General features: G+C 49.7%; 1 protein-coding gene across 6 annotated transcripts; it reads right to left on the bottom strand.

Annotated features, from left to right (window-relative positions):
* Positions 1 to 288: 288 nt before the first annotated feature.
* Positions 289 to 21,519, bottom strand: Mov10 (Mov10 RNA helicase). 6 transcript variants are annotated; one of them, XM_085835595.1, is made up of 21 exons: positions 21,503 to 21,519; positions 20,659 to 20,885; positions 9,893 to 10,096; positions 9,422 to 9,657; positions 9,074 to 9,335; positions 7,950 to 8,084; positions 7,575 to 7,743; positions 6,521 to 6,675; positions 6,090 to 6,266; positions 5,820 to 5,967; positions 5,408 to 5,566; positions 5,079 to 5,182; positions 4,822 to 4,919; positions 4,516 to 4,732; positions 2,714 to 2,831; positions 2,409 to 2,600; positions 2,206 to 2,280; positions 1,312 to 1,437; positions 1,146 to 1,234; positions 777 to 898; positions 289 to 695 (listed from the first exon to the last, which is right to left on the bottom strand). In XM_085835595.1, exons 2-21 carry the CDS (start codon positions 20,793 to 20,795, stop codon positions 604 to 606), a joined length of 3,015 nt encoding a protein of 1,004 aa, XP_085691721.1. In that variant the 5' UTR covers positions 20,796 to 20,885; positions 21,503 to 21,519; the 3' UTR covers positions 289 to 603. The 6 variants fall into 6 exon arrangements, with proteins under 6 accessions (XP_085691721.1, XP_021014642.1, XP_021014643.1 ...); XM_021158983.3 differs by lacking the exon at positions 21,503 to 21,519 and adding an exon at positions 21,086 to 21,207; XM_021158984.2 differs by lacking the exon at positions 21,503 to 21,519 and adding an exon at positions 21,086 to 21,207 and having other exon boundaries at positions 20,659 to 20,850.
* Positions 21,520 to 21,804: the final 285 nt, after the last annotated feature.

Below are 21,804 nucleotides of genomic sequence, written 5' to 3'. Positions count from 1 at the left end.
TAGGCTGGGCCCCTGTCTGCTGAGGCAGGGCTGGGGGCAGAGGCAGCAGGGGACAGGGTGGAGTCTAGTACAGGATGAGGTCATGTTTGGCAGACTGCCTGGGTGGGTGAGGGGAGTGGTCTGGACCATTGGCTAAACATAGACGCCTGTGGGTGGCTTCCTTGTCCATAGGGTTTCCTCCCCGCAAGGCAGCTATGAGGGGGCGTGGCTCTGGGCAGAAACCCTCCTGGAGGGTCATCTTGGGGCCACAGGAAGCAAGACCAGGCTGATGAGACACACGCAAGAGGCTTTTTGCATAGAACAGCATTTTGTTTTTCTTAAAGCAGCTCAGCGGCAGAGTGCTTGCCTAGCATATTTGAGGCTCTGGGTTCGATCCCCGGCACTGCAAAGGAGAGGGTTAAAAAAAAAAAAGCTTTCTTCCTCCCCCTTCCTCCGAATTTTAGCAGCTTGGGTTGTCTTCCCTAGCAGAGGAAGGGGCGGAATGGTCTGGGCTGTAAACTTCCCAGCCTTCCCATCTCTTGCAGGGACAGGAGAGCTGGGTTCTGGGTCAGGGATAGGCAGCAATAAGGCTTGGCTGGTGTGAGAAGGCGGGTGGCTGTGGCCTCAGAGCTCATTTCTCCACTCTGGCTCCACTTGTAAGGGCAGGCCCCCTTCACCCTCCCGATCCTGGAGGAGATTCTGGTGACGGCGGGGCCCTGGGGGTAAAAGAGACATCCTTGGTTATCCTGCGGACTTCCCACACTTCACCTCCCTGGCCCACCATGGCCCATCCATACCTGAGGTAGAGGGGCTGAGTTTGCTCAGACCTTGGAGCAAGTCCTGTCCCTGCTGCAGGTCCAGTTTGGCAGGAAAGGGGCACCCGGTATATCCCCCGTTTTCTTTACAGAACTCCAGGAACCTGTGGGGTTCAGAACATCGGCATGCATGGGAAACTGCCGAGGAGCCGAGTCTGGCCGCATCTGCTCGGCACTGTCACATCTGAGGCAGAGTAGCTCCACTTCACTTATTAATACAGGGTGGGCATTGTGAACACCAACAGCTCTGAGGACTAAGGGAGAAGTAAGCCAGTGCTTGTGGAGGACAAACCTGCCCCAGGCTGGGGCTCATGGTCGCTAAGAGCAACTATGGGGGCTGGGAACACTCACGTTTTCCAGTCTGGGTCGTGGCCTAGGAGGAGGGGGTTGCCCACTACAATGAGCAAAGCCTTGGCTCGGGTCACAGCAACATTGAACCTCTGGAAGGAGGAAGCGGTGATGTCATCAAAGGGACAGGCCCCATGGAAGGATTCACGCCACCCACAAGCCTACAAACCTTGGGGTTCTTAAGGAAACCGAGGTTAAAGTCTAGATCCAGCTGTACAAAGCTCTGGCTGCTTCGGACGGTGGAGATGAGGATGACGCTGCGTTCTTGACCTTGGAACTCTTCCACAGAGCCCACCTAGAGTGCAGATGCAGGGCTTTAAAGATCAGATAGGCCTAGGAGGAACCGCGGTGACAGACCTGCTCTAGGGGACAAAGCTGCCAGGGAGGTACAGACAAGACACTGGGTACTTGGAGATGAGTAAGAGGATCGCAGAGCCCGGAAGAGGGCAGGAGGCCTGCTGTGGGACAGAGCCAGTTATAGGGTGGGGGGCCTGGAAACTGTTCAAAGCAAATGGCGCTGTGCTGCAAAGGAGCAGAGTGGGAGCTCTCATCCCTGGAGACAGCCACCAATTTGGTCAGAATTTCTGAGGGAGAGGCCAGTAAATCCTACCTCAGTGGTTTTCAACCCTGGCTCCACATATCACACTCACCTGTGGATCTTTTAAAAAACCAAAACAATAAGAACAAACACCCTACCAGAGCCCTAGCTCTGCCTCCGGGCAGCTATGTTAATTGTCTGGGTGGAATCCAAGAAGTGGCATTATTAAACTTTAATCTGAATCAGTGTTGAGCCACCCCTCAAGAACAGTTAAATTACGTAGGAGGCTTGGGGCAATATCATATGACAGGCGTTATCACATAACAGCCGGGGTTGAGGGAGTTTGGACTTTAACCTTAGGCAGAGGCCACACGCCTGACTAAGGCAGTGTGTGTTAACTGGCAGGCTGCCAGGTTCCACCTCAGAACCATCTGGGGGAAACCCCAGTTCCACTTTGAGTAAACAGGGTGGGACAGGACATAGCACAGGCCTAGATAAGGGGAGTATGATCGAGAGTTAGGTTACCTTCAAGTCTTTGATGTCATCCAGTCCTCGAAGTTCTCGGTCAAGTTTTGTGATGCAGTATCGGATTTTTTCTACCTGGAGGGAGGAATAGGTGCCCTTCTCTTAGGCCGTCCCCTCATACAAGAGGAAGGCAGAGGCAAGCTGCTGGCCAGGGTGCTGGTGGGCAAAGAGGGAAAGTCCTAGGCTTGGACTGAGGGCCTGACCTGCTTCCGGTACGGGGAGATGACGCCCACATTTCGGGGGCTCAGGCGGGCTTTACCCTTCTTGGAGGAAGGGGCCAGGAGTTGTTTCAGGTATGAGGTCACTGTAGCAGCCTCTTCAGGGTTGAAGAAGGATGGGCTATTGCCCTCTCTCTCATCTTTGCCCATTACACCGTGGAAAATGATGGGGAAGCCCTGGATGCCATGAAATGAGAGGAAACCTTCAGGCTCATCTCCCTGCCTCCCAATCCTCCAACCCAGCTAGGGAATCAGGGGTTCCAGGCCGTGCTCTGCCTGCTAGGCCTCACCTGCTGAGGCAGCCCCTCCCAGCGGCAGAACCGTTCTCGATCCACCACATCTGCGCAGGCCTGCAGCTCTCCATCGTAGTACAGCTGGTTAGGGATGTCCAGGATGGTGGGGTGAGACCTAGGTGGCAGGAGGAAAGAGAGCAAGATCCAAGACCTCGTAGGGAGCTCTGCTTCAAGTGCCCCCCACCCCAGTCGCCGGTCCTTCAGCCATGCCCAGTAACAGTCATCAGTGTCTGCTGTCAGGTGCTGCAAACCACAGCGAGCCAAGCCAAAGGCAGCTCTAGTAAGCGCCCAGGCTAGGGCTCTCACTCAGCAGCCTTTTAAATTCCTTTAAACAAACTTAGAAACTAGGATCCATTCTCAGGTTTAAGTTTACCAAACAATGATAGTCCGGCAAACAGATTATCATCTATTGTCATCACTCGTTAATTATGTTACACCTCACAAACTATTAAGTATCGACCCAGAGGCATCTACAGAACGTCTGCAATTGTCACTGAGTGGTGTGAGCAGTCAGGCTATGCCATGGGTGTGAAGGTCAGAGGACAGCCTTGTAGAGTCAGTTCTCGCCTTTCAAGTGGGCTCACCGGTTGGGGAAACCCAACTTGGGTTGCTAGGTATGTATAGCTGTTCTTTTACCCACGCATCTCAAGCCTGCCTTTTTGAGATAGTGTCTTACTGTGTAGCCCAGTCTAGCCTTAAACACTCAATCCTCCCGTCTCGCTCAACCTCCAAATGCTGGGATTATAGGCACGTGTAGACACGGCCCAGTTTACATTTACCAAACCTTAAGTGATTTTTACTATTTTTAATTATGTATATGTGTGTGCATGTGACCAAGGGGGCCAAAGGTGTCAGATCCTCCAGGGGCTGGAGTTAGGAGGCCACGGCACCCGACCCGGGTGCTGAACACAGGTTCTCTGTAAGACTCTGAAGTCCCACATTTACCAGATTCACACTGACGGTCGACAACTCACGTAAGCACTGATGTCTAAAACTCCCTTTACTGCACGTGCATAAGATGGTGAGGGTGGTGTGCACCTACAGTCCTAGCTACTCAGGGGGCTAAGGCAGGATTGCTTAAGCCAAAAGGTAAGATCAGCATAGGCAATACAAACAGATACTGTCTCAAAGGGAAAAAGAGTCGAGGATGTACATCAGTACGTCAGACACTTGAAAGCAGCGTGCAAGGTCCTGGGCTCAAGAAAAACCAACCAAAAAATAAAAATCACACATATATAGGACACAGTTGTAAATGTAATTCAACCAACAATCCTTTTAAGGAAAGCTGTATGCTCCCTGCCTTCCTTTCGAGGATTCTTTCTTTCTCTTTCTTTTTTCCTTCCTTTCTTCCTTTCTTCCTTCCTTCCTTCCTTCCTTTTCTTCTCTCTCTCTCTCTCTCCTTTTTTTGGTTTTTCTCTCTCTCTCTTTTTTTGGTTTTTCGAGACAGGGTTTCCCTGTATAGCCCTGGGTGTCCTGGAACTCACTCTGTAGACCAGGCTGCCCTTGAACTCAGAAATCCACCTGCTCCTGCCTACTGAGTGCTGGGATTAAAGGCATGCGCCACCACGGCCGGTGCTCCCTGCCTTTCTTATTTCTTATTGAATCGCATAGAAACTTAGGTCCATCCAGACATTTTTTGCTCTGGTGACCTTCAATATACAGATAAATTATTGGTCCCAAAACCTGCTAAGTCCCAAGACAAGCAGCTGTAAAGGGGGCTACCAAGAGACCCCCCCCCCTTCCAGCTAACAGCCACTGTGAAGATGTGAGATGAACTGCAGGGGAGGGGACAGTGATACCTGTAGTTGCGGAGCAGTTTGGTGATGAACTGGGGGTCATAGCCATTGGGGCCCTTCTTATACAAGGAGTTGTAGGTGAGCAGGCGCTCTAGCAGAGAGTAGCCAAGTCCATGCTTCAGGGCTAGTGGCGAGCGCAGCACAGGCCCCAGCTGCCGAGGGTCTCCTGCCAGCACCAGCTGCCCTCCGGGATTGCCCGTTTCCTTGACATCCATCAGTCCTGGGAGGCAGGAGGAGAAAGGTTAAATGGTGGGATTACCAAATCAGTGTGGGGGTGCTGTACCTGTAACCCATCCTGAGCCCCCTCACCTGCTATGGCCACCAGACTCTCAGGCTCCATGCAGTGGCCAGCCTCATCGATGAAGATGTGTGTGAAGTGATCGATGGGAAACTGGGCTGACACCAACCTGGGAGTGTCAGGCCAAGCAGGGGTCATTCCCAGGCACCCAACTACCAAACCCGAACTCTGCCCTTCAGTTCACCCTGCCCTCGGGAACCCTTGCTCTTTCCCTAGCCCTATACCCCATTACTCTTCCTAGCACTTAATACACAAACCCTATACATACCTGCTGGCAGTGATGAGGGTGGTAATTAAGACCCGATATTGCTGCAGGTGCTTCTTAGCAGGATACACATATTCTCCCTTCTTAGCATCCCAGTTACAGCAGGTCTATGGGTTACGAAATCATCAGCAATCAGCCTAGCTCTTCCCTTTCTCACGTCTCCCCTTGGCTATGAACCACTTATTTACCTGCCTCCCTCCTTTTGCAGACAAGGAAACTGAAGTCCCCAGAGGGGTCCTGACCCACCCAAAGTCGCACAGCAAGTCTTCAAGTGCTCTGAGAACCTCCCAGACACCCGTCATCCCTTGGCTCTCTGTACTTTCTTATATTACCTTAATGTCCTCAGGCACCATTCGGATGTCCCTGCTGGGGGCCAGGAGACGGTAGATGGAGCTGGGCAGGTGGACCCGGAGCCGCTGACAGAGGAGGTCAGCCCCTGAGTTGGATGGAGCACAGGCCAGGATGTGGGCTTTGGGCAAGTGCTTCACTACCTGAGAAAAAAAGACAGTCTGGGCAGACGTGCTCTATGACATGGGACTCAGACTGCGTTTGCCTTCCAGATGTCTGCTAGTCCTGATGACACCTTGGTGCTGGATATCAGTAAATTCATGTCTGCAATATATACACACCAATACTCATGACTCTAATCATTACTTCCTCTTTGGGTGACTGTTCAAGTATAGGAACATTCAGCTCGCTGGAAGCAATATAATTGCAGACATATGCTGGGGGCTGCAGCCTCACCTGTTTGATGGCCTCCACTAATGTGACAGTCTTGCCAGTACCTGGAGGCCCAAAGATGATGTAGGGGGCAGGCCGGGTGGTACCCCTCACAATGTGCTTCATGGCCTGCAGCTGCTCAGGGTTTGACTCCAGACTCCGATCATACAGCCTGGAAGGCAAAGGGTCCAAGAATATGAATTTGAAGTCATCCAGTATCCCAAGAGGCTTCTGGGACTCCATTCCCAACATCCACACCCCAAGTAGCCCCTGGATCCCTGCCCACAGTCTCACTTGAACTTCACATCTGAGGGCAGCAGCGAGACCCCACGGGAGGCCACAGGAAAAAGCATGGGCCATAGCACCCAGCGCCCTGTCAACTCTAGGGCCCGGTGCTGGACCCGAAGGGGCTGGCGGTTGAAGGTAAAGTTCACCTTGAAGGTCAGCCCATCCACAAATCGGCTCAGGAGACTTTGGGAAAGAATTAAGTGGGAGAATTGTAGTTAGGTGGAATAGGTAGTAAAAATTCAGGACCCTCTCTACCTCCCAACCATTCCGCTCCCCACCCCCTCCTTTCCCAAAAGGTCCTTACAAAGTTCTCTGGGAGAAGAAGCCATTCACACAGCTTGTGAACCCTGCATCCAGGGTTCTAGTCCTCTCTGAAAGCAAGACCTCCTATGCCCAGGGCTTAGAAACTTAGGCGATTTGCTTCTTCCAACACTCACCTTGTAGAAAAGCTCAGCTTGACACGGTCCAGTTCCACCTTGTGCACGAAACCCTTGTAGGTGACAGGGTCTTCCTGTTGGGTCTCAGAGGACAAAAGGGCAAAAAGGTGGTCACCTCGTAGCACTGAGGGACGACTCTCTGCGACACCAGGAACCTGCAGGGTATGAACAAAAGCAAGCTTTTGCACCCAGTGGCTTTAGTCTCTCCCTGGCTCTCTCTGGCCTTACAGCTCCAACTCACCCCAGCTTTTCTCTCCTACAAGGCAAAGCAAGAATCGGGGAAAGGCCAGGCAGTGGTGCCAATGTCCCCAGGCCAGCTAGCTGCTTCTTGGCCAGTTCAGTTCAGTTCCAGTTTTGCCTTTAGCACCTTGGTGAGAACTCCTTCTTGTAACAACCTTTCCCTTAGCATCTTAGCTCTCTCATTCTCTCTCTCTCTCTCTCTCTCTTCCTGCCTGCATTCCTGTGCATTAGTCCATTCTAGTAAGTCTCAGTTTGTGTGTATATATTCAAAATTTGAGGGTTGGTGAGATGGCTCAGTGGGTAAGGATGCCTGCTGTTAAGTTTCACAACCTGAGTTCCATCCCTGGGACCTACACGGTGGAAAGAGAAAAGACTCCTGCCAACTGTCTGTTGTCCTCAACATGTAGGCTATATATGCTGTACACACACAAAATAACTAGATAGATAAATATGATTTTAAACACCAAAATGTGAACATTTGAAATGGGTCTGAGAATTATCTAATAAAACTGGGAAAACAAGGGACTCATCAATGTCACACAGTTGGGGGCAAAAATCTAGATTATAAAATTCCACTACCCATAAACACAGCACTGGGGTGGTAGACACAAGAGGACTAGCCTGGGCTAGAAAGAAAACACACTGCCCTGCTCTGGCATGTTTTGGGGAGGACAGGAATCTTATCCTGCCTGCTCTTTGCTCATACCCTCTGAAATAGGAATTCTTTTATGTTTGTCAGGCTGTCCTGTTTACCCTGTGACCTCCTTCAAGCTGTCATGGGCCCACCTTCCCCACAGCAGGTCTGAGTCCTAACCTCCAGGGTGAGCAGCCTGGGATTCTGGTCCACAGGGTCCCAGGTCATGGGTACCGAGTCCAGGTCATAGTGCCGGATGTCATTCTCCATCTGCAGCTCCTCCAGGTGCAGCAGCAGCCGGAGTTTCACCTCATAGTTCCTGGATTTCAGGGCTGTCTCCAGCTGGGCCCTGGGAAGGATGGTTGAGTTGCAGCAGGGTCATGGTGGGTCAGGCAACCCCCTGCTCTGGGGTTCTACCCTTTCATTCATCCCCAGATTGAACATGCTGTGGGTGCCGAGGACTGTTCAAGAGGAACTAGTGAGTGAGCACAGACAGGGAGGAACCAACGAAGAGAGGAAGACAAGAGAGCACGCCGCACAAGGGCTGGCACTTACTTGATCTCAGCAACCTCTTTTGGGGCAGTGAAGATACTTGGTCCCTGAAGAAGGGTAGGGAGCAGTTGTCGGAGGAGGATGGGTGGGTAATAGGTCCCCAGGGCCAAACTTAGCTCTAGTTCATAGCCCTTGGCTCTGTGAGAGGAAAGAAAGCATGTCTTAAACACAGAAACACCTCATCTTCAAAAACTCTGGAGAGGCCCCCATGGAGCCTGCAGGAAACATTTCTATTGACTTCTGCGATGTGACTTCAGCAGCCATCTAGAGATGCGGTACTCCTTAGCTTATGCAGCTAAGGTTAGACCAGCTAAGGTTATGCAGTTCAAGGTTAGACCACTCTCATTTTTGTAAAGCCTAATACTTGGAATATTTAAAAGAAATATTTTATGAGCTGGGTGTGGTGGCACAGGCCAGCACTTAGCAGTGGAGAAGAATACAAAAAAATGCAAACATAAGCAATACATGCTCTTTTGAAGAAACCCCACCAAAGCAATATATTTTAAATAAGTAACATTCTTAACATTCAGGGACAGTCAACTTTAACTTTTTGGTATATAATCTTTCAGACATTTTTTCTTTCTTTTCCTGTCTTTTTTTTTTTTTTTTTTTTTGAGAAAGGTTATGATATAGCCCAGGCTGGCTTCAAACTCGATCAGTAGCCAGGATTGACCCTGAACTCCTAGTGGTGAGCTTGCAGGCCCATCCATGGCCTTTTGACTGACTGTGGTGCGGGGATATAGCCTAGGGCCTACCACATACTATAACTTGCATAATTTGTTTATACATATATATTAACAAAAGGAACATATGTTGTAACTATAAAGACCTAATTACATGGTTTGCATTTATTACTCATTATTTTAAAATGTTTATCCTTCTATGAATTTGTGTGTATGAAGAGTGCCAGAGCCCCTGGAAAAGGTCTGTGACACACTGCCATTTCCCTACAGTGTAAATACTTCAGAGTCTTCACTCTACGCTGCGATCTGCTTCTCTCACGCACCTTGCTCCTCTGATATGAAAGGAATGAGACCCAGAGGAGGGAGTGACCTGAAGATGGGGGAGGGGGCTCTGTCTCTCCTTGCTCAGTCTTCCCAAGTGCCCACGAAGTCCTATCTAGTTACCGGTCGGGCCTCTCTCCTTCCTCGATCCGGTTGGTCAACACAGAGTTTCTGGTGAGCCGAGGGGGGCGTTTGAAGGGAGTTGTGGGTTTCAACTGGGCAGCCAGGGGACTGTGGGCGACAGCCGCCAGGAATCGGGCAATGTAGAAAGTTTCTGCTCCTTCTGCTCCTGACTCCCCGGGTCCCAAGAGTTCCCAGAGGACAGTGGCTGGGAAGTAACCCACAATGCTGGTCTTACAGTAGATGTGGAGTTCATAGCTTTCACCTGGAAAAAGTTAGCTGAGTGAAGGAGCAACCTAACCCAGCACCCCCATCACAAAGTCAGGAGCCCGCTGGACAGAGACCACTCACCAGGGCCCAGTGGGCAGGGCAGGTCCTGTTCTCCATGGTAGAAGACAAACTGGGGTGTCCAGCACAGTGGGAATAGGTGAGTGAGGGTGACAGGCTTGGTTCCTCCGTTTCGAAGACGTAGGGTTAGTACCTCCTTGCGGTTCAAATCCAGGCGGATAAGGAGTTGCCCGTCTCGGGCTTCATGGGGCCCCTGGACCTCCACGTCTACCCCATGCTTCCCATGAAGGTACTCAGCCCTGGGGAGAGTGCGAGTGGGGAAATGGTGAGGGGGGACCTTGGACTGAAATTGCCCTGGGGAAGCCTTAGGAACTTGGCAACGTGTCAGATGTGTTTGGAAACCACCTCTACTGTGGATGAAGTCCCTGCCTCTCTTCCTCCCTTGAGGGGGTGGGGGTCTACCCTAGCCCAAGGAAAGCCACTGTTTTTTAAACCAGATACCCCGTTCCCTTGCCTTCCCTGCACCCCACACACCTGTCGTGAAAGATCCTGGCCAACAGTGATCTGTGTTGTTTGCTGATGTTCGACCCTGGCTTTATTCGCCTCTTTTCTGGTAACTGCACATCAGCCCAGCGGTCTAGTTTGAAGAACCTGACCCGAGTCTTGGTGACGAAGGCCAGATTTGCGATCTTCATTCCATACAGCATGGAGGAGAAGCCAGGGGCAGGGGTCCCATAGCTGCCAGAAGCAGAGGATACTGGGAAGTGAGGGAAGGCAGGGTGGCTGTGGAGACGATGCTGGGGAAAGCCCGAGGGCTGCTTTATGAAGGGACACAGCAGCCCTGCTTCGAGGCAGGATGGGACTCATGGCAGAGGCTCCAGCTAGGGGTGGTAGGAATCTTTAACAACTTAAAGCAAAGGCATTGGGGCTTTCCAACACAAAATAATCGGCTTAAAGAGCACTGTGGAGAAAAGTCCAATATTGGACTGTTGGCTGGGAAGAGTGAGGGAAGACAGAGAGAAAAACAGATTTTTTTTTTTTAGATGGGAACTATTTTTGGGATATTAAAAATAAAAAATAAAAAGTACAGTGAGAAGAGCTAAGGCCCAGGGAAAGCTGAAAAGATGGCTCACAGGAACGGACAGGGCCCAGACTGTGGGGAGGGCTGAGAAAGGGGCCAGAGAGAGCAGAGATGTCCAGGGTGTGGGCAAGGTAGCGGATCGGACAGCAGTTTCCACCGGAAGTCAAAGGGTGCAGGTGGAACCCAAGCAGGAAGGGAAAGGATCCTTCTCCCGAGATCAAATAGCCTGGCTTTGTGCCTAGAGAGGTGAAGACAGGAAAAGTGGTCAGCAGGACGGCTTCACGGCTCAGCACCCGGAGTGCAGTGTCAGCCACTACGCACACACACTTACGGAGGCATGTTACGTGCCAGGCACTGCACTTGCAGCTGGGTTCCAAGCTATCTGACCAGGCCTTGAGGAGCACTCAGGGAGCACCCATACGTTCCAGCACGGTGATGGTGCCTACATGCTGACTGCCTGGAGCAGCTCACTGGCCCAAGCCAGGGCACTGAGGACTGTCTGGGGGCAGGGGCAGGTCTCTGAGGAATGAGTGGGTATCATCTTGGGCAAAGGCAGCCCAGGTCGAGCAAACTGATTGATGGGTAGGTACAATGGGGCTGTGCATCAGCTGGGCCGCCCCGCCCGTACTTTGCTTTCTTCAACTACTGAGATTTGTGAAGCTCAGAGCTAAGAGTACTGTCTAGCATTTGTGAGGGTTGAGGTTCAACCCTTAGCACCAAAAACCAAAAACCTGTTAACAAAGAAACAAAATACCACCTAACCCAACCCCTACTCTCTTACCCCCCCCCTCCCCAAAGATAAATAAGATGGGGATTGAAGACCTGGTTTAAAGGGCTACCATAAGGCTCACTTGAGGTACTGACATTGCAGGAAACCATTTAGTCCAGTGCTTGGCACAAAGCAGACCTCAGTAAGGGAGAGTGATGGTTAGTGTCACATAACAGTTGGTTTATACTACAGTGAAATGTTCCAAGGAAGGGATGACAGGAGGTGGCAGAGATGGGCAGAGCCAGATAGTTTTTCATGGCAGGCCAAAGAGCCTGGACTTCACCTTCACCTCTTCTGGTACCCAGGAGACTGAGGATGGTCCCAGACACACGATGTACTTGATGAACAAAGTCAAGATCTGGAGGAGTGTGGATAACCTCCCGCAAAACTTGCTGGGACTGTTGGGTTGTTAGTCTATCCTAGCAACTGTGTGGTGATCCTTAGTAACCCATCACCGGGGCTAAATCAGCAAGGTTGCTTGTAAGAGCACATAGTAAGGTCCCTGTGGCTCAGAACATCCCCCTGGCTCCCATACCTGTTCCTCTGCCTCTCTCCTTCATCCCTAGAAAGGAGAGCAGTACAATTCAGACAACACCAAAGAGGCTATGATTTCTTTTAAAAGGATGGTAAGTCATTTGAAAGCACAGGGAGGAATGCTTGGCCAACGTTAGCTGCTACTGTTAGTGTTTGTATTAGTAGGAAGAGGCAGGGAGCAGTAAGAACTTACTTTCAGCCCTTGTCAGAGGCTACCCTGGGGTTACAGAACCACTGCAGTTGGTGGATTTTAAGCAGGGGAGTGGCAAGATCATATGTGCGTTTCAGATCACTCTGGCATCGGGATTGGAGGATGGATATGCTGGAGGCAAGACTGTAGGTAGGGAGACAGTTAGAAAAAGGCCACTGCAGTTGTCTGGTTAAAAGATACCACAGGCCTGAATAAGGCAGTGCTAGAGACAGAGGAGGGGGCAGATCTGATTGTATTCAGAATGTAAATGAGCAGAATTTGGTGACAGATAGGAGGGAGAACAGAGAGTGGAAAGAGGGAGGCATTTAGAATATCCAAATCAAGGACTTTGGTTCTGGAACTGTTGCTGAGGAAGGAGAAGGCAGGTCGCCAGGCAGACTATCACATTTGAATTGGATACATTGGGTTTGAGATGCCTGTAGTACAAAGGCAGCTCTGCTTCTGTCATGGGAGTGTCTGCTCACACTAAAGTCAAGGTCAGAACCTAATACTACTAGAGTTCCTTGATAGTAGTTAAAACCAAGAACTTATGCTTAGGACCTCCCTGAGAGCCCTAGTAGTCTTCAAACAGCCAACGCCAACACAGGTCAGGCAGGAAGGGAAGACAGAGAAGCCTCAAGAGGGAGAAGAATCAGAAGAGAACCTTGTAGAACCAGGCATGGTGGTTCACACCCACAATCCCAGCAGAGGCTGAAGACCACCCCAAATCTGAGATTAGCCTAGCCTGTGTAATAGGTTGTGATTATCCAGGGATACACAGTAAGATACTCTCTCAAAAACAAACTAGGTTGATTGAGTGCTGTAGCTCACACCTTTAATCCCAGCACTTGTGAGGCAGAGGCATGCGGATCTCTGTGAGTCTGAGGCCAGCCTGACCTACACAGTGAGTTCCAGGACAGCTAAAGCTACACATTAAAAATCAAACCAACAACAAAGACAAGAGAAGGCCGATAGAAATAGCTGAACGTCCCAGTGCTTGCTGCCCATTCTGACCACCTGAGTTTACCCCTGAGCTACCCATAGATGGTGGGAGGAAAGAGCTGACTCACTCCCAGGAGCTGTCCTGTGACCTCTACACAAGCACACACTAAATAAATGTAATTTAAAGAGGAATGGAAATGGGATGTTGATATGGAGGAGTCCACAGTGAAAGGCATGATAGAAAAAGACAGAAGATATGGTGCTATGTATGCGAACTTAGGTGACTAGGTATGAACGCATATGGAGAAACGAAAGGTATTCATTGGAAGTGTTAGGATATTTAAGTGAGCCGGCACTGGACATGCAGTGAAAGGCCCTCACTCCAAACTCTTGCTAAAATAGATCACACATCCAATTCTTACTTGATAAACACTCCTAAACTCTGTATACACAATGCTTTATGGTATTTTCCTCCTGAACAGCAGCAGAGAGTACCACAGCTTTAATTTAAACGGTGTAGTCAGTTCTCCCATGACAGAAGCAGGCTGCCCAGTTTTTAATATATATCTTTTTTTAAAAACTTTATTTATTTTATGTATATGAGTACACTTCAGCTGTCTGCAGACACACCAGAAACGGGCATCCAATTGATCCCATTACATGTGGTTGCTGGGAATTGAACTCAGGACCTCTGTAAGAGCAGTCAGTGCTCTTAACCACTAAACTATCTCTCCAGTCCCTGCCCACAGTTTTTGATATTATAATAATCACACACACACCCACACACCCTCCTTGTACTTTTAAACTAGACACACTCTTGGAGGTAGACTTTCTAGGTGGGCTAAAGAGAACAAATAAACTTGTACAACTTGGCCCGGTGGTGGTGGCACACACCTTTAATCTCAGCACTTGGGAGGTAGAGGCAGGTGGATTTCTGAGTTCGAGGACAGCCTGGTCTACAGAGTGAGTTCCAGGACAGCCAGGGCTATACAGGGAAACCCTGTCTCAAAAAACCAAAAAAAAAAACAAAACAAAAAAACTTGTACAACTTAGGTAAAAAGGAAATTTCCATTTGGAGAGAGAAACTGGCCTCTAACTCAGGATCCTAATGTCTCATCCTCTCAAATACTGGATTTGTAGGTATATGTCACCATACCCAGCACAACAGAATATTCAAAATTGCCTCCTAGTCAGCTGTGCAAATTTATGTTCTCATTAGTATGAGTTTCAGACTGCCCTTTCCCTAGTCCCTAACACTGGAACAATTCAACCATTTATATTTTTTACATTGTTTTTGTTTGTTTGTTTCGAGACAGGGTTTCTCTGTGTATCTCTGGCTGTCCTGGAACTCACTTTATAGACCAGGCTGGCTTCGAACTCAGAAATCTGCCTACCTCTGCCTCCCCAGTGCTGGGATTAAAGGCGTGCGCCACCACGCCCGGCTCTTTTACATTGTTTTTAAGAAAATATTTTGAGATTAGGTCTCTTGTAGCTCAGGCTAGCCTCAAAGTCCTGATCCTCCTTCCTCCACCAAGCAAGTGACACATGCCTGGCTAGTTTAACATTTTTTTTTAATAAAGTATCTTATTTAAATTTTTATTTCCCTGGTCAGTCACATAGCTAACAGGGTCTCACAGTGTAGCTCTGACTAGCCTTGAACTTGAATAGATTCCCAAGTGACGAGATTACATCACACATAAACTTTACCAAGCTTGTCAGCTGTATCGCCTCTAACACCTGCCTGGTCATATCCGTTGTTATTTTTTTTTCTAGGTTCTGTTACTGTTGACTGTACCTCTGGCTTTGTTTGACTATCTCCTCCATGCCAGGTCAATCCCTTCCATAGGCGGGGCTACCAAACATAGATCCAACCACTAACAACTCCATTTTGCACAAACCTAGCTAACCCTTAGGTATGTCACACTAAGTGTTGTTACAGTGCAAGGCAGTAACACCTCTTCTACCAGCAGGACCCTGTTCCAAGGACTTATGAGGTGCTGTGCTAAGTACCCAGGTGTCTAACTTGGCCATTTCTCACTTTTGTGACAGCAGCCAGTAAGATGGACCGCCCATGCTGAGTCCAGTCACCCATCCGAAGGAATTCCAGCCACTCCCATCAGCACTCCTCAGCCTGCTTTCTTGACTATGCAGACAGCCTTAATCTCCACCACCCTGCCCTGCCCTCCGTTGTTTGTAGTTCTACTGACAGCTAACAGGAAAAAAAAAAAAAAAAAAAAAAGAGCCAAAGCCAGCCCAACAAGGTATCAGATTTGGAAGTGATCTTAAGGAATATCTAGTTTTACCAAGTCGGGTTGCAGTTCTTATTAGTGGGTCAAAACCAGGCTTGACTTTATTTTTTAGGATTTTTGAAACAAAGCCTCGCTATGTAGCCCACACTACCCTTAAACTTGTGTCCTTTTTGCACCTGCCTCCCAACCACTGGAATTACAGACATGAGCCGTCATGCGTGGCATCCCAGTACTTTTGAGAACTGAGGCAGGGGGACACCGCTGCCAGTTTGAGCACAACCTCCATTACACAGATCTAGAGTCTCTCTTCTTCTTTCACAAGCACCTATCCGCCTCCCCCACAGTCAAGAGCCAATAACAGAACAGGGTATATAGCCATTGTTTCAGGTAGACAGTTTAGTTTTGTTATGTTCTTCGAGACGTGGTTTCTCTGTGCAGCCCTGGCAGTCCTGAAATGTTCTGTAGACCATGCTGGCGTTGAACTTCAGGGATCCCTCTGCCTCTAGATTGCTGGGATTAAAGGCTCACTGCCTGGTGATCTGCTGGTTTTGTGTGTGTGTGTGTGTGTGTGTGTGTGTGTGTGTGTGTAGGTGTGTTTAAAGGCAGACAGTTTTGTGAAGGCTGTGTATAGAACCAGGACACCAAGAATAGGGCAGTTTATACTGGGAATGAAGGGGAAGACAGCAAACCATGCTCCACGCAGGAAGCCAAGAGTATTTTCTTTCTCTTCCCGTTCAGTTTGCCATTATTTTTAAAAAAAATTTATTTATTAAATTATTTTATTTTACAATCCAAATGTTGGTCCCCGCTCCCAGAAGTCTTCACCTCACTGGCCCTCCCTTTTGCCTGAGAGGGTGCTCTCCCCGTATTTTATTGCTTTTTTTTTTTTCTTTTTCTTTGGTTTTTCGAGACAGGGTTTCTCTGTATAGCCCTGGCTGTCCTGGAACTCACTTTGTAGACCAGGCTGGCCTTGAACTCAGAAATCCGCCTGCCTCTGCCTCTGCCTCCGGAGTGCTGGGATTAAAGGCGTGGGTCACCACCACCACCTGGCCCGTATTTTGTTTCTAAAACCTTTATTATGTCAGTCTATTTTATTTTGTTGATTTGTTTTTGTTTTTAAAGTTACTTGCCGGGGTGTGGTGCTCTTAACCACTGAGCCATCTCTCTGCTCACTGTTGATTTTTTTTTAAAAAAAAGATTTATTTTTATTTCACGTGAACAGGTGTTTTGCTGCTCTATGTATGTCTCTGTACCACTCCTGGTGTGCTCCGTGCCTGCAGAGAGCAGGAGAGGGGACCGAAAGGTCCCAGAACTGGAGTCACAGATAGTTGTGAGCTGCCCTACAGGTCCTGGGAATCGAACGCAGGTCTTCTGTGAGAGCAACAAGTGCTCTCAATCCCGGAGCCTTCTCTCCAGCTTTTCATTAATATAATTTGTTCTTTGAGAATTTCATACATGTGTACAATATATTTTGATCACACCCACCCCCTACTCCACCGCTCTGAATTTTCTACCAACACACCTTCCTCTCCAGTATATGTCTTCTTTACTCAATTTTGTTTAAACACTCACTTTTCTTTATTGTATGTGCAGTGTGGCAGCAGGGGTGTGCAAGAGGGCAACTCTTGGGAGTTGGTTCTCTCCTTCCACCAAGGAGATCCCAGGGATTGAACTCAGGTTCTCAGGCTTGGCAGTAAGTATCCTTAGCAACTGAGCCATCTCCCCAGACTGCTCTCTGCCCTAAAACATCATCCACCAAGCCCTCTGGGGTGCCACCCACTGGAACATGGGTAACCTACCAGCTGCCCTCCCCAAAGGAAAAAAAAAAAAACGACCCTTCCTTGTCCTGCAGCCATCAACTTCCAATAAACCCTCAGCTAGAGTGGGGCCTTATGAACTCTTTCCTCACCAATGCGGATAACAGAGCTATTGTGAGTTCAAGGGCTTGCCGTGTCGGGAAGATAGCACTCTACAGCCCCCCCTCCTATCTGCCCGCTCTCCTACTTTTCTGACCCCACTTCTGTGATGTTCTCTTAGCACTGGGTCGCAGGTGCTTTTGACTTTTTGAGACATGGTCTTATATAGCCCAGGCTGGCTTAAAACTTCCTATTCGCCAATGGAAACCTTAAATTCCTCATCATCCTGCTCCCTAACCATTAAACATGGTGTTATAGGCATGATCTACTAGGTCAAGCTGTCAATCTTCTATTTTGAAAAGAAGGCTTCCATCTGTAATCGCGGTAGTACTCAAGAGGTTGAGGCAAAAGAATTGTCTCAAAATTTAGGCCAATCTGGGCTACAGAATGAGTTTCAGGCTGGACAGTGGTGGCACATGCCTTTAATCCCAGTACTTGGGAGGCAGAGGCAGGTGAATTTCTGAGTTTGAGGCCAGCCTGGTCTACAGAGTGAGTTCCAGGACAGCCAGCAGGGCTATACAGAGAAACCGTGTCTCAGAAAACCAAAAAGGATGAGTTTCAGGCCAACCTAGCAGGGCCTAGTTTCACCACCCTATCCTACCAAAGGGTGAGGGATGGGAGTGGGGAGACCAACAAAGCAAAGCCATTTCCTTCCATCACCTCCTGTGGGCTCCAGCTCCGGCCTCCAGTTCACTCAATATAAAGACCTATTCTCCCTAGCAGGAAGCTCCAGAGAAGGGTGACTTGTGCTCACTATAGCCCATTTTCTTGGAATTCAATTGGATTCTGCAAGCACTTACTGGGCATCTACTACATACAAACTGTAGGTTGTGGACTGAAAGCCTAGACATACAGAACTTTCAAAGCAGGGGACTTGAATGTGTGGTGCAGAGGGCAGGAATGGAGTTCTATTGAGATGCACAGTGTCATCTAGTTGGAAATAGGTAGAAAGAGCAAGCCATGAGAATCTAGAGGAAGAAGCAAATAATCATGGTCTGAGTTTAAAGAACAGAGTAGATCAGATAGATGGCTGAAGGGGGAATGGAACTGCCATTAAACCTGATGGCCCAAGTCCAACACACACACAGACACACACACCTACACAGATGCATGCACACTCTCACAGAATAGGAGTATGTAGCAGAGTGTTCTTCTAGCACACACAAAACTCTCCTAGGTAGAACCCCACCCAGTCCTGGAGATCAGAAAGCAGGAGCTCAAGGCCACCAAGGTCAGTTAAGGACACGAAAGACCCTATTAAAAGGGGTGGGGATGCAGAGAACACCATTCAAGGGGAAATCTCAGTCCCCGCTGGGAAGTCTAGAGAGTGGAGAGGTAACACCTACTACTTCTGCTTTTCGGAGGACTCTGGGAACAATCTACTCACTGACTGTCTCTAAGGCATCTCCGTCAGACATTCCTCATTTTTGTTGACTAGGTCTCATGACAGGATATATACCCAACACTCTAGGTTGTAGTCAAAGACTTTAAACCACGACAGACATTTGATAGTAAAAAGCACAAATAGAAACTGTGAAAATTTGCATCTTTTAATTGTCGTGTGCAAAGCTAATTTTTTAGGAAAAGATATCCTCCCTGTGCACTAAAACTTTTATCTGTCATTCAAGGCCAAGGTCAGTCTCCCAGTTTTATTTGGGTAAGATACAAGAGCATTCAGGCAAATGTTACCTTAGAGCTACAGGCTACAGATGCTGCTCAGGGGTGGAGTGTTTGCTTGCCCAGCAAGTGCAAGGCCCTGGGTTCAAGCTCCAGCACTGCAAAATAAATTGAAAAACTAGGAGCAAAGCCAACGGTGGTGGGTGGGGCGTACCTGTAATTCTAGCATGGGAGAGTGGAAGGAAAAAAATCAGATGTTCAAGGTCAACCTTAGCTACACAGTAACTTCAAGTCTAGCCCGGATTACATGAAATCCCATCTCAAAAGCAAACCAGGGTTGGAGGGATGATGGCTCAGTGCCCAGAGTTGGGTTCTGGAGTAACCAAGTTAGATGCCCAAGCATGGTCAACAGCTCAAAACTGCAGGGAACTCCAGCTCTGGGGGAGCTGATGCCCTCTTCTGTGCACACATGTACACCCATATAGTACACACATGTACACTTGGGAGCCTGAGGCAGGAGACCCACTTAAGTTTGAAAGTTTGAGGCCAACCTGTATGGTTATAAACTTGACTAAAATAAATGATAGTCCCGATAAATTAGCTTAGCGAGAAACTTTCCCGCTCAGATGATGTGATCAAGTTGTTCCTCACCCTCCACTTTCCATATGTAACCTTCTGGTCTGTTTATAGCAAGAATTGCTCTTGATGTGTGATGTTTCCATTCAGTAAACAACACCCAGACGTCTGTTTTGAGTCCCTAGCAATCCGGTGTATTTGGAGTTAGGCATTCTCTTTCCCATACTTCCAGAGTACTGGACCTGTGTTCAGAGCCACACTGCACTTTGTGGACATAGGTGAATATGTGGGTGGAGACGTGTTGACGATCCATCCTGTGCTAAGTGCTCTTTACTTTCCTTCAGCATTTTCCTTACCATCCCAGGCGTCATTTCAGCCTGTTGTATGGCATACTATAGACTATGCTGTAGGCATATCATACCCTGCGTACTGCATAGTTTTCATCTGTGTGTTCCCACAGTACCCAGCACAGGGTAGAGCATAATACAGGTCTTTGCCTCTATTTCAGCAGCCACTCAACCCTTTTAATGTTCCTTTTAAGACATGTTCATGAATAACAGTAATATTCTGGTCAACGCGGACTCCTACCTTCTCCACTAGCCTCAAGCCACACTATCATTATTAATTCCGTCTAAAACGCGCCCCAAATCACACAACAGCAGCCATATCTCACCCATACTAGCATTTTGGTCAGTTGCAAGGCAAATCTCTCAAAATCTGTTAAGGCCCAATCCCATTCCCCTGCTTACTAGTGCACCTCTTTACACTCATCCCAGCTAAATAGCTTCTTCGGCTTCCATCCATAGCAGCAGCCTGTTGCTAGAGGTGTTTCTGAAGCACACGTCTATGGTTTGACAGAAGTCTCTTTGATTTTTTACTTGGGTGGTAACAGGAAAAGGAAACCAAATATCTTCAGCCATGGGAAAAAGGGGCCTCTAGGAGGCTGTCCCTGGCCCCGAGTCTCCATGGAGAAGCCACAGGTGCTAACGGAGGTTTGATTGCCTACGCAGTTTGTGTTCTTTTCCCCCTAAAGCTCCCCGAGATTCTCCCGCCTACCCTGGGCCTCTTCAGCTCTCCCGCAGCGTGGACCCTGCAGGCAGTCCTCCCTCAACAAGGGGGCGGGGATCCCCGCTTGGCCCGCGCCCGCAGCGCCTTCCCTGTGGGGCTCCCCTCCCCCACCATCGAGCCCCGGCCACCGCGAGCCGCGCGTGGGCACCGACCCCTCCCCGCCGGGCTGGGCTGTGCAGAGCGGGCGGGCTAGGGGTGGCGCTGGCTGGGCGTGGGCAGGCGCCGGAGTAGGTCTGCCAGGACCGGACCGGCCTGATCGGCCCCGGGCTGCATCCCTGAGCACCCGCGGCGGGAAGGTGGCCCCACCACCCAGGGCGCTGGCCCCGCGTCTTGGGGCCCGTGGTGGGCCGGCCAGTACCTGGGCTTGAAGTCGTGGTTGTAAATCGTCCGCAGCCGCTCACGATCTGTCTCCAGGTCCAGTCCACGTTCGGCCAGAAAACTCTCGAACCTCTGGCCGGTCTCCCGGAGCTTTCGGCAGCTGAACTTGCTAGGCATCGCGGCGGCGGCGGCGGCGGCTGCGGCCCAGGCAGGAGGGTCCGCGGAAATGAAACTGAAAGTCGCCGCCGCGGTTTAGAGTTGGCTGGTCTGGGGTGAGGGTGCAAAGGGGAAAAGCCCCCTACCTCTGACGTCTGCTCCGGCCAGCCACCTTCTCCCCGCCTGCCTCCCCTCCTCCGTCCCTCTCCTACCTGAGCCTGCCTTTCGGTCTCTTCGTCCTATCCCCTCCCCCTCTTCACATTAACTCTTTCCTAAGGAGTCTGACCCCTCCCTCAGGGCCCTCCCCTTACCCCGAGCTCCCTCCCCTGGCAGCGAGCCAGGATCCGAACGTGGCTATCGCCTGGGGCCCCCTAAACAGCCCGGAGGACCTTGGAGCCTCAGCTAGGGCTACTCCACGCCCACTCTCCAGAGCCCCGGGACATAGAAAAGCTGCAGAGCAAAGGGCAGGGCCCCGGACATGGGTCGGCAGCAGCTGGACTGGGGCCGCTCGTCCAGCACCTCCCCCAGACTGCCAGGGACATAAACCAGTACGGAAGCGAGCGGCACGCCCCCTCCCCCATTTCCCAGCTCTGGCTTTCTGATACAGAGGAAGGCAGAAGTCAAAGTTGGGGGGTGGGGGTGGATGGAGGGAGAGCAAGTGTCTTTAGATAAAGGGGTGTGCGTGTGGGAGAGAGGGACAAGAGCTTCTGCCAAGACCCAGTCCTTACTTTTCTGGGTCACACAGGCTTCATAATACTTCAAGGTTGGAGATTCTTGCCCTTGAGTTATGCATTTGGGCACTTAATCGCAGCACTCGGTTTGTGTTACTCTTCACTACTTATTGGCAGTAAATCATGATTGCCCAGCCAGTCAAAAAAACATTAGCACCTAGAGAGCCAGGCGTGCTAGACAATAAATGGTTAACAGTGGCAACATTAGTACCAGGAAAAGAAGTAGACCAATATGCTTAGGCAAACTAAGGGGTGGGGCTACTATAACAACAAATGTAAAACAAGCCTTCTGCACCTAT

Source organism: Mus caroli, unplaced genomic scaffold, assembly GCF_978045245.1.
Source record: "Mus caroli unplaced genomic scaffold, Mus_caroli_1 scaffold_3, whole genome shotgun sequence".
Classification (NCBI taxonomy): domain Eukaryota; kingdom Metazoa; phylum Chordata; class Mammalia; order Rodentia; family Muridae; genus Mus; species Mus caroli.
Note: the sequence above shows the minus strand (reverse complement) of the source record. Positions and strands in the feature narration are given on the sequence as shown.